The 12,320-nt window shown below is 47.4% G+C and overlaps 1 protein-coding gene across 5 annotated transcripts in view; it reads right to left on the bottom strand.

Annotated features, from left to right (window-relative positions):
- Nucleotides 1-663: 663 nt before the first annotated feature.
- The window catches only part of PLCD4 (phospholipase C delta 4), a 31,107-nt gene continuing 19,450 nt past the window's right edge, over nt 664-12,320 (bottom strand). For 2 of the 5 annotated variants that reach the window (XM_061384908.1, XM_061384921.1), the window contains 10 exons: nt 8,926-9,127; nt 7,846-7,990; nt 6,886-7,038; nt 5,081-5,248; nt 3,704-3,860; nt 3,255-3,371; nt 2,846-3,018; nt 1,930-2,065; nt 1,455-1,604; nt 664-1,367 (listed from right to left, as the gene is read on the bottom strand). In XM_061384908.1, coding sequence (XP_061240892.1) covers nt 1,261-1,367; nt 1,455-1,604; nt 1,930-2,065; nt 2,846-3,018; nt 3,255-3,371; nt 3,704-3,860; nt 5,081-5,248; nt 6,886-7,038; nt 7,846-7,990; nt 8,926-9,127 — 1,508 coding nt within the window. In that variant the 3' untranslated portion in view covers nt 664-1,260. Of the gene's footprint in view, nt 1,368-1,454; nt 1,605-1,929; nt 2,132-2,845; nt 3,019-3,254; nt 3,372-3,576; nt 3,861-3,987; nt 4,084-5,080; nt 5,249-6,885; nt 7,039-7,845; nt 7,991-8,925; nt 9,128-12,320 lie in introns of those variants that run through there. The other 3 variants (XM_061384900.1, XM_061384912.1, XM_061384916.1) reach the window with 3 other exon arrangements.

Below are 12,320 nucleotides of genomic sequence, written 5' to 3'. Positions count from 1 at the left end.
TACTGCCAGGCTGTCTCTCAGTGCGCCCTGTCCCCTCTCAGGCCTCCTTCACTCCTTTGTCTCCTTCATCTTCACTGAGTGATTGGTTCTGAAACAGGACCAGGTCTGCCTTCTGTCTGTCCTAGAGCCTGAGTTAGCCCTTGCCTTCTCCTTATTTCCAAGTCCCTTTGTCTTCCAGTAGATGGAGGATTGCTACCCATTCAGCCTTCTCATAGAAGCAGCTTTAATTCAGCAGCATCCTCAGACCAGCTCAGCTGCTGGACTGGAGTTGAAGCACAGGATAGTGGAAGACAGACACTTGGGGAGGTAAATCTCTCACCCAGAATTCTGTCGGTGCTTCACAGTGACTGTATCATAAATCATCTAAACTGGGACACTGGGAAAATCGAAGAGGGTACTATTAATAATTATGCTGAGACACCAGACATAAAGCAAGACTATTCCAGGCCAACTCTTTAGGAAGCCTGGGATCACGTAACTCTCTGTCTTCTCCTTTTACCCTGCCATGTAGAAGTCATACTTCTTAACTCTTTCTGTGTAGTGAATCCTGAGGGGCCTGGGAAACCCTGTTTTCCCACTTTTTTCTACCCCACCTGTCTTACCCAAATGTCCCCCAACCCTCATATCTCCTTGCCCAACAATAAGAGACCACACTCATGCCAATTTGAGAGAGAAGCTCTATTTATACTGGTGGCACAAGTGAGCAGGAGTCCAGTGGGGACTCTCAGAGCCATGCAGTGTTCTCTTGAGAGTCATAATACAGGGGATCAGATCTCCTTCCCCAGCCTTTGCCTGGGGAGACTTGAGGCTTGATTTGTCTTTCCCTTGGCTCTGGACTTTGAGGAAGTTAGGGGTGGAGGTTTAGGTTTTGGGTTTCTCTGCCCCCAAGCCCCTCTCTGGATTTCTAGCTGCAATGTGCCTTTGAGCCAGAGTTGGTGGGAAAGCACTGTCCTAGATCTGGGTATGGTGTTGAGCCTATAGCCAGAGGAAGGAAGGAATTCCAGTGTAGAGTCTGCAGAGGGAAAGGACAGGAATGATGCCAGAAGCTTGTGAAAACGAAGAAAGGGAAGAGAAAGAAGGTGAAAAATCGGGTCCTACATTTGCTTGTCAGGAAGGACCAAGTCATTTTGTGCCTGAGAAGGCACAGTCCAAAGCTCGGGTTTTTACCACTGTTTGCTTTCTGGAGCATCCTTCCAGGTTTTTTTCATTTTTCTCACCATCTACAGCCAGTGAATCCACTCCGCCTGTGAAGTGGCTGCCTTAAGATTCAGCCTCCTCTGACACTTCCTGTGTGCAGATGTGCACAAAGATGGAAGCTGGGTGAAGGCTGAGGCCATCCTTGGAGAGCAGGTGTATGTGGCGGTAACCTGGGGGTGGTTGGAGGGGTGGAGAGGACAGCATCAGGAAGACGGCCAGAGCTGGGGTGTGGGCCGGGAGAGGGAGGACCATCTCACCTTGCTGCATGCAGCTCCACGGCAGGGTGTACTGACCAATGAAGTCGTTTCGGGATTTCCAGTCATAGTCTTTGACCACAAAACGCAGCAGGGCCAGTTCAGGTACCAGGATCCGGAAGCACAGTGTCTGCCCCCAGTATGGATTAAAACCTGAGCCAGGGAGGGTGAGTGAGGGAAAGGATGAAGGAACAGACATTATTGACGGCGCTGGTGAGTTGCTTGCCCTGTGTTCTCTTGCTTCATTTTCAGAGCAGTCAGCACTTTACAGGTGAGGAAACTGAGTGGATAAGCAGTCTGCTTAGGTCACTGTAAGTGAGAGACCTGGCTTCAGACCAAGTCCTCCTCCTTTGTCCTGTCTGCACTGCTTCCCCTGGAGGGGCAGGAAGGGTGACGGACTGTGCTTAACGGAGACCTGGACAGTGGGGAAACCACAGCCATGCTCCTCCCACTTCCCCAGCACTGCCGAGCGTCTCACCATTGTTCTCCACGTAGCTGGTCTCTTGCCGGGTTGTGTCTGGGCGGACGCCAAAGATCTCCACTCTCACCAAGGGGTCCACAATGGACTGTTCTTTGGTGTTGTCCACTTTGGGGAGTTGCTGACCACTGATTACCTGCAACCAGGGCTCTGGAACCTCACTAGTTCCTGCTCAGCCCAGCCCCCCTCCAGCTCTCACACCCTGGGGGGAGGAGGAAGGCTGAGGGGAGGGGGAGACATAGGACCTTGCACTATATGCTTATGGTTTACAAAACTAATTCTCATGGGTAATATATTTTCTTCTAGCACCTCACCTGCAATTTAAAATTCATCCAAGTAGAAATTTAATAAGGCCTGAAAGTGGGAAAGTTATGACAGCAACCCTTCTATAGCACTTCTGTGCCCTAGGCACTGTTGTCAGCACTTCAGATTAATGAGGGGCTCCCCAGGTGGCTCAGTGGTCAAGAATCTGCCTGCCAGTGCAGGAGACTCGGGTTCAATCCCTGGGAAGATCCCCTGGAGTAGGAAATGGCAACCACTCCAGTATTCTTGCCTGGGAAATTACATGGACAGAGGAGCCTGGTGGGCCACAGTCCATGGGGTCACAAAGAGTCAGACAGGACTGAGCACACACACACATACACACACACAGATTAATCTCAACAGTTCTGTACAGTAGGCAGTATTACCCCAATTTTGCAGGTGAGGAGAATAAGGTTAAGTTTGCCAAACATTACATGACTAGTAAATGGGTTTGGACCTAGGCGATTGACTCCAAAGTCCATGCTGCCCCATGAGGAACTTTCCGTCTATTACACTCCTGTCAGACCTAGCCGCCCCTGCCCCCCTCCCCCCTGCCCCAGGCTCTATTTCAGCTATCCCAGTTTCTTCCCAGTGGTTTTTCTTTCCATTATACCTGGATGATGAGGGTCTGGGCTTTGAAAGGGCTGATGGGCCTCTCAGGGTGGAAGGAACTCTGGGCATCGCGCAGGAAGTCTGGCTTCAGCACATAGCCACAGCCAGCGTTCTGGCGGAAGAGCCCATCACACAGGTCCATCTCCAGCCCGGCTGTCTGCATGTTCATAGCCACTGAGGACCCCAGGAGAAAAAAAGGAAAGAGTCACCTTGGGGACTAGGCAGCCATCTTCCAGGGAAACCAGACTGAGAAATTTTTGGGTGTAAAAGGGCTGCTGGCAACACTGGAGAATGTCTTTCTCAGCCCGGCACTCCCCTTGAAGCACTCTCTGGCCCCGCTGCCACCCAGGGACCAACTTCCCATCCATTGCCCTTGCACTCCGTCTTCCCTGTCCCTACCACTCCCTCACCCATCTGGCAGCCTGCATTCCAGAATTCCTGGGGGTTGTAGTTGGATGAATCCGTCCTCAGGCCACTGGGATACACTCTGCTTAACTGCCAGGCATTGTGCTGCACAAACTCGTCACCTGTAAAGAGGGTGTGGGTCCTGAGATGGTAGTGGGTGGAGTGGACCCTCCTACTTCCTTGGTCCCAAGAGCCCCCGCCCACCTACTTCACTCTTCTCTCCAGCATCTCCTAAGGCTGTGACTGTCTCTGCTCCATGCAGACCACCTCCCCCAGCTGTCTTTCCACTAGAGCCTTGAGTCCACTGTTCACCTCCTATCCCCATACCTGGTCCGGGGAGTTCCTTAACTTCCGCGTCCCTCTGCTCCCTCATCCTCTTTCTTGGAACTCATCCTCCTACCCGTCAGACCTGACTTTACCCATCCCATTTCCATCCCTCCCTCTTGGTCCTGACCAGCCTCCTTGATGAGGCTCTTGGCCTTGGTTTCAGAGAAAGATGATGTTTCATAGAAGTGGTAGTGCTCCCTCGAGTGAGTGAAGCTATAGAATGTGACAGCCTTCAAGTAGACAACCAGGGCAGAGAGGGCTGGACACAAGATGGCCTTGGGTTTCTGGAAAAGGAGAGAGAGGATGACAGAGTTGAGCCATTAGCAATCCGAGAGGGAAGAAGCCAGTGGCCAAGATCTGAACTTCCCCACCCAACCTAAGGCTCTGCCCGCTGCCTCCCTCCTGCCTCACCTGCTTGGGAAAGAGAAGAAGCCCAGGCTTGGAAATAGGAGCCTGGGCCATAATCTGACAACACAAAGGCCGACACAACAGCGGGCACATCACAACCTGAGGATGGGAATGGGAATAAAAGCAGTCTACGTATACTAAAGGGATCAGTTTCAGCCTCTGGGCTTGAAGGGTTACTGTGCAGGTAACAGGTCTTTAACTTATCACTGCTAAACAGAGATGTCATCCTCACTACCTCTCATCTTTTAAAACAAATTAATTTTTTATCAAAATGTATATGAATCCAGATACATCAAGTTATGCAAATGGTCATGGAACTCACACCTGGAAGGATGTCAGAGTCCCAGAGTAACATCTATAGATTTTTCTGAATTCCCATTTCCATCCCTGGGCATGGCAGCAGGTGAGACAACACAGCTCCAGAGAGAACAGGATAATTAGCTAGAAGTCATTCAGCTGAGCCAAGCAAGTGCATAAGAGAGAGAAATGCAGACTTCAAAGCAAGATCTTGGTGGTCCCACTGTTGGCAGCCCTTCCCCAACCTTTCATGCTCCTCCTCTTTGGCTATTTCTGGTCCCTTTTCAGACTCACCTTTTCCAAGAAACTTTCTAGCAATAAACCCACTTTAGTTGAGGTCATAGCAGTCACTCTAGTAAGCCCTACTTACCTAATATAACAACACACATGCACACATCAGTGGTTTTTGAAGTATCATTTAAAGAGACTGGGAAGTAGTACAAAGATGTCTCAGAAGTCACCTGGGAGACCCAGGAGAGAGCCAAAGAAGTACTTCAACCAGAATGACTCTGCATATATCTATTTTGTGACCTGAGCTTCCATATAGAATTTCATTAAAAAAAAAAAAAAAGATCTCACAGAACAAAGAAGTTGGAAAGCCACTGCCATATGTCTGTATATGGCAATCTATATGATGATGCTGTGTATGGATTCTCATGCCTCTTGTCATTGGAGGCAAGGAGCATTTTGCTCCTTGGTTCTCCACCCTGCCTGGCTCCAGTCTCTTCACACATGGGGTCTCAGCTTGTAGTACTGACTAATCAAACGCCAGAGCAGAAAGACCACCCTTCTGGCCTACCTTCTTTTTGTCCTCACTGCGAGGGCTCAGGTCCTGGGGCTCAGACTCCAGCTGGGCCTCCAAGTCCAGCCTAGCCTCCTGCTCTGCTTCCAATTCAGCCTCTGGTTCTTCCTCCTCTTCCTCAAGCATTAGCTTCTTCCCCTTCACAAGGATCTTCCCCCGAAGGTCCTAGGGGACAAAAACAGAGGGGCCTGTCTACCTGTCTGCTCTGGGCCCCTCCTGTGGGTCGTGCAGCTCCTATGCAGCTCTCACAGGACCACCTCAAAGGCAAAGGAAGCAAGTAAGTGGTCGGAAGTTCCCACAGGAAGGCTACTTGATACATAGAGCAGGGATTTCTTATGGTTAAGCCGACCTGTAACATCTCTAAGGTAAAAAATACATGCGAACCCCTACCTCACATTTGAGACGTAAAGATTCCTCATAGATTCAAGATTTACATGTAAAGAACATTAGAGTATTAGAGGAAGATAGAGACTTTTTCTGAAAAGCCTCAAGGTAGGAAAGCCTTTGAAAACTCAGAAGACATAAAAAATGATTGGCAGAGGTGACTACATAAAGGTTAAAAACCTGTAAAACAGAAGAGGCTATGAAGACAAAAAGAAAAAATAGACTGCAAGGGGAGTTTCCTGGCAGTCCAGTGGTTAGGACTCCACACGGCTGTGTCCTGGGTTCAGTCCCTGGTTTTGAACTGGGTCATGCAAGTCGCACAGCGTGGCCACCCCTGCCCAAATAGACTGCAAAAAAGTATTTTTAAAACATTAATATCTTTAACATTTTTTAAAGTTATATATCAAGAAAAATTATAAACTCTAATATAAAAAAGTTTGTAAATAATATCAGTTAATTTGAAAGAATAAAACAGACCTATGTTTTTTAAAAACTTTTTTTTCATGTTTGCCATTACGAATCATCTCACTACTGGAGTTGTTTGTAGTCATCCCCTTACACTGTTCAGTTGGAGTGAAATTTGGTTTTTTTCTGCACCCTGCCCCCCCCAACGAGGGCAACTTGACAATAATAACCAAAAATGTCAACATGCAGTTTTCAACCCAGCAATTTTTTTCCTAGGAATCCATTTCAAAGAAAGAGTAAATGAGCAAAGCTCTATGTACAAATGAAAAATTATAAACAACCTAAATGTTTACCATTTACTGGTTATTTTTACCACCTACTGGTTGAGTAAATTATGGTCAGTAACATAAAGTTTAATACTATAGAACTGTTAAAAAAGAAAATATATATGAAAAAATATTTGTGATATATATAAAAGGGATAGAAAGGATTATCCCATTCACATTTTTTAAAAATGTAACCATATATACATATATATGTCTATATAAGTGTGTAAAAAATCTATAATGTTGGCAGCTGTTATTGGAGAGGTTGAGATTATGGTGGGGGAATCTCCCCTTATATTTGTAGAGCCTATAATAATGAACTATCAGGAAAAAAAATGAAGATCTTCCATTGAAAAAAGAAATATAAAGTAAACAAATGGTTTTAAATTTAGAAAGCTATATCTGGAGTTTTATGTTGAATTAGATTTTTTTTTATTTCTTTTGGCCATGCCACTCGGCTTGCAGGATCTCAGTTCCTGAAGCAGGGATTGGCAGTGAAAGCTTGGAATCATAACCACTAGGCCACACTGGAACACCCTGAATTCGATTTTTTAAAAATTAAAGTTGTCTCTGAGAATATTAAAGAGCAAGACGGTCCATCTGAGGGTGAGAAGAAGGGAACAGATGGGCCTGGGAGGAAGAGCCAAGCCCGGTAGGGAAGTCTGGGCTAGAAGGCAGGGTCCCTACCTCGGGGGAGGGCAGCTGAGTGGGAGACTGCCCATCCAAGGCTGTCGTCAGTAGCTGATCCCCCAGGATCTCCGTCAGATGGCGCACGATGATCTCCTGCTGCTCCCAGCTGCAGTGGTTCTCCAGCGACAAGATGACTGGATAGTCTGACGTCTGGTCAGGAGGGGAAGGCATGCTGGAGCCAGAGTTCTGAGGCCTATAACCTTCTTGATTCTCCAGCTCCACCCCCACCCACCACCCCACCACCCACCCCCTGCCAATTACTCAACTGAGTACCCTGATTGCCAAAAGTCCTCTGACCCCATGCCAGGCCTCCAGGAGATCTGCCTGGGTCTAGGCACCCCACATCTAAAAGTCATTCTTGGGACCCCAAATCTCAGATCTGTGCCAGGTCTGACCCAGGTCCTTATGGGACCTTTGAGTTTTCAGGCTTAGAGTGGGAAAGCCAGGCCAGTGCCCCAGACATGTTCACGTTATACTTTCAGACTTTCATCCCCAGATAGCTATTGCCTCCCAGCTCTACCCACCAGTTTGTCTGTTTCCTCCTCCGCCCTCTCCCAGGTGGGTGACAGAAGTTTTTAGAAGTAATCATTACAGTTAGCAATTACTTCTATGACTACTTAACTAGTAACACATCCAACACTTATTCATAATAATCCCTTAATGTTTGCCTGATGCTTCACAATTAAAATCTCTTTTACGTATATGTCATTTGACATCACCTAGGTCGGGAAGATCCCCTGCTGAAGGGAATGGATACCCACTCCAGTGTTCTTGCCTGGAGAATTCTATGGATAAAGGAGCCTGTTGGGCTACAGTCCATGGGGTCACAAAGAGTTGGATACAACTGAGTGACTAATACTTTTACTTTCCCCTGCATCCCTCCCCAACCCCAGACCCAGAGTCTCTTCCTTCAGATCCTCTTGCTAATCACCAGTATTTCCATCCTGAGGCTCCCACCTGGAAGGCATACTGTCCTATAGCGGCCACAACATCTTTGAATGGGATGCGGGAGGTCAGGGTGTGTCCGTGGTAAACAATAGGTTCCCCGCTTGGTCCATCCCATATATCCACCTCCACACAGCGGCACCCCCGCTTCAGAGCCCTGCAAGAACCCCACCCCCCAGGGACGGGAGGGGTCAAGGTGTGATCTTTCACATAGGGACCCTCTTCCCTCTCTGGAGAGAACAGTGCTCACTGGCACTCACACATCAAGACTGTCAATTTACATCTCCGTGGACCCCTGTCTGTCTGCCGGGACACACCTGCAGCTCACACTGATCTCCACCAGGCCCTACTCAACAATCCTCCCTTAGGGAGCCATCACATACTGCCTTCTGGTGTTCTGCTTGTATATCTTTATATGACACCTGAGTTATTCAAACTCTCAGTAAATTTACATTTTACTTCCTTGCTAGGCTTCCTAGGGAAGTTGCATTTGAAGCGACTAGTTCAGCTGCTGACATTACAAAGATGCCTTGACTATTTGACCTATTGCATGGTTAATCACAATAAAGTCAGGTACCATTTATTACCTATTGACACATAAATTACCTTATTGAATCCTCACAACAAGCTAGACAGAATAGACAGAATAGTAATCCTCTCTGTGTCTCAGATAGGGAAGCTGAGGCAGAGAGAGGTTAAGTATTTGACCTCAGAGTACCAAGTGAGGGAGCTAGTGGTTGATCTTAAATGGTCTGACTCCAGAACCTATGTTTTTAAATCCTCTTCCCTACTGCCTCCCATTTAACATTGAGTTTATTTATTTGTTCAAAATAAATTTGTCAGGACCTCTGGTGCCAAGGTAATTTCATGTCCTATGAAAGAGAAGCTGTGTTTACCCGCAGGGTTTCCACAGCACTCTCCTGCCAGTCTTCAATATCTCCTCCAAGTCTCTCAGGGACCAAGGAATCCTCAGCTCAAATCCCCCCACAACAGCATTTCAATTCCTGCAGTCAACTAACAATTCCCCTCCAACTTCCCACAGACCTTCCCATCTCATGAGCTGGACCCCTTCACCCCCCAGCCCCACAGCACCGTATGTATCCCTCCACGCTGCTCTGGCCACAAAGCTGGTCCCCCACCAGGTAGGTGTTGTGGGAGGAGTTGATGTAGTAGTGGTTCAGGGGTTGAGTCATGTCCTGGTAGAGGGGGTGGCAGGTTGGATTGAAGATGTCTCCGTCCTTCGAGCAGAGGTAGCCGAGGAAGCCATCCATGCTCAGCACATGCCGCAGTTTTCCTGGGGTGTGGAGTGGCTAGAGTGAGAAGCTCTCTGCTCAGAGCACCCCACCCCTCTCCAGGGCCCAGCCTTTCAAATGGTGTCCACTCCCAGCCTCCAGACCCCACTGCCCTATCCAGCCTGTCATTTCAAGCTTCCCCTTCCTCAGAGAACCATAAAAATACAAAGAGAATTATTAAGATCATGCTAGTCCAGTGCTGCCCAACAGAACTTTCTACAGTGATGGAAGTGTTCTCTGGTCTGCACAGCCCAGTATGATAACCTCTAAATAAATAAAGCTACTGAGCATTTGAAATGTTGCTGTGTGACTGTGGAACTGAATTACTGTTTGTATTCACAGGAGATTGGCTCCAGGACTTCCCCCTTCCCCATGCTGCTGCTGCTGCTAAGTCACTGCAGTCATGTCCGACTCTGTGTGACCCCATGGACGGCAGCCCACCAGGCTCCCCCGTCCCTGGGATTCTCCAGGCAAGAACACGGGAGTGGGTTGCCATTTCCTTCTCCAATGCATGAAAGTAAAAAGTTAAAGTGAAGTCATTCAGTCATGTCTGACTCTTAGCAACCCCATGGACTGCAGCCTACCAGGCTCCCCTGTCCCTGGGATTCTCCAGGCAAGAGTACTGGAGTGGGGTGCCATTGCCTTCTCCGGCCCCTTCCCCATAGCAGATACCAAAATCCATGGACGCTCAAGTGCCTTACACAGAATCTCATGGTACAGTCGACCCTCTGTATCCGCGATGTGGCACCTGTAGATACAGAGAGCCGACTGTAATTTAAATTTAAATAGTCACATGGGGCTCAGGGTTACCATGAAGGACAGCACAGTATTTAGTCCAAAGGACTAATTTCATAGATGGGGCACCCGAGGCTCAGAGAGGATCAAAGTCAAAGACTTGTTAGTGACAAGACCAAGGTGCGTGCATGAATGCCAAGTTGCTTTACGTCTGAAGACTCTTTGTTACCCTATGAGCTGTAGCCTGCCAGGCTCCTCTGTCCTCGAGATTCTTCAGGCAAGAATACTGGAGAGGGTTGCCACGCCTCCTCCAGGAGATCTTCCCAACCCAGGGATCGAACCTACATGTCTTACATTTCCTATGTTGGCACAGGCGTTCTTCAGCTCTAACACCACCTGGGAAGCCTCAAGACCAAGGTACCTGTGTGTTATGCCCTGGGCTGTGTAGCTACTGCTTACTATGGCCTGAGGGTTTCTTGAGCATTGCCAAGGACATAACATGCAGCATCTCCCTTAATCCTCTCACCAACACAATCAGGTGGATATAACATAATCTGCCCTGAGACGTTAGGTAACATACCCTGGGTCACATTTGTGGTTGTTGTTCAGTCGCTCAGTCATGTCTGACTCTTTGCAGCCCTAGGGCATGCCAGGCTTCCCTGTCCTTCACTGTCCACCAGAGTTTGCTCTAACTCATGTCCATTGAGTCAGTGATGCCATCCAACCATCTCAACCTCTGTCATCCCCTTCTCCTCCTGCCTTTAATCTTTCCCAGCATCAGGGTCTTTTCTAATGAGTCGGCTTTTCATGTCAGGTGGTCAAAGTATTGAAACTTCAGCATTAGTCCTTTCAGTAAATATTCAGGGTTGATTTCCTTTAGGATTGACTGGTTAGATCTTCTTGCTGTCCAAGGGACTCTCAAGAGGCTTCTCCAGCACAACTCGAAAGCATCAATTTCTAGGCATTCGGCCTTCTTTATGGTCCAACTCTGACAGCCATACAGGACTACTGGACAAACCATAGGTTTGACTATACGGACCTTTGTCAGCAAAGTGATGTCTCTGTTCTTTAATATGCTGTCTAGGTTTGTCACAGCTTTCCTTCCAAGGAGCAAGAGTCTTTTAATTTCATGGCTGCAGTCACTGTCAGGTGGCGCTAGTGGTAAAGATCCTGCCTGCCACTGTAGGAGACATAAGAGACCCTGGTTTGATCCCTGGGTCAAGATGATCCCCTGGAGAAGGAAATGGCAACCCTCTCCAGTATTCTTGCCTGGAGAGTTCCATGCACAGAGGAGCCTGGCAGGCTACAGTCCCTAGGGTTGCACAGAATTGTACACGACCGAAGTGATTTAGCACGCACACAGTCACTGTCTGCAGTGATTTTGGAGCCCAAGGAAATAAAATTTGTCGTTGTTTCCACTTTTCCCCTTCTATTTGCACAAAGTGATGGGACTGGATGCCATGATCTTCGTTTTTTGAATGTTGAGTTTTAAGCCAGCTTTTTCACTCTCCTCTTTCACCCTCACCAAGAGGCTGTTTTGTTCCTCATCACTTTCTGCCATTAGAGTGGTATCATTTGTATATTTGAGGTTGCTAATATTTCTCCTGGCAATCTTGATTCCAGCTTGTGATTCATCCAGCCTCGCATTTCACATAAGATACTCTGCATATAAGGTAAATAAGCAGGATGACAACATACAGCCTTGACATACTCCTTTCCCAATTCTGAAGCAGTCCTTGTTCCATGTACAGTTCTAACTGTTGCTCCTTGTCCTGCATACAGGTTTCTTAGGAGACAGGTAAGGTGGTCTGGTATTCCCATCTCTTGAAGAATTTTCCACAGTTTATTGTGATCCACACAGTCAAAGACTTTGGCATAATCAATGAAGCAGAAGTAGATGTTTTTCTGGAATTCCTTTACTGCTTTTTCTATGATCCAAAGAATGTTAACAATTTGATCTCTGGTTCCTCTGCCTTTTTTAAACCCAGCTTGTATATCTGGAAGTTCTCAGTTTGTGTACTACTGAAGCCTAGTTTGAAGGATTTTGAGCATTAAAAACTTGCTAACATGTGAAATGAGTGCAATTGTGTGGTAGTTTGAACATTCTTTGGCTTTGCCCTTCTTTGGGATTGGAATGAAAACTGACCTTTTCCAGTCCTATGGCCACTGCTGAGTTTTCCAAATTTGCTGATATATTGAGTGCAGCACTTTAACAACATCATCTTTTGGGATTTTAAATAGCTCAGCTGAAATTCCATCACCTCCACTATCTTTATTCATAGTAATGCTTCCTAAGGTCCACCTGACTTCACTCTCCAGGATGTCTTGTTCTAGGTGAGCGACCACACCATCGTGGAAATCGAGATCACTAAGACCTTTTGTACAGTTCTTGTGTGTATTCTTGCCACCTCTTCTTAATCTCCTCTGCTTCTGTTAGGTCTTCACTGTTTCTGTCCTTTA

Source organism: Bos javanicus, chromosome 2, assembly GCF_032452875.1.
Source record: "Bos javanicus breed banteng chromosome 2, ARS-OSU_banteng_1.0, whole genome shotgun sequence".
Taxonomy (NCBI): domain Eukaryota; kingdom Metazoa; phylum Chordata; class Mammalia; order Artiodactyla; family Bovidae; genus Bos; species Bos javanicus.
Note: the sequence above shows the minus strand (reverse complement) of the source record. Positions and strands in the feature narration are given on the sequence as shown.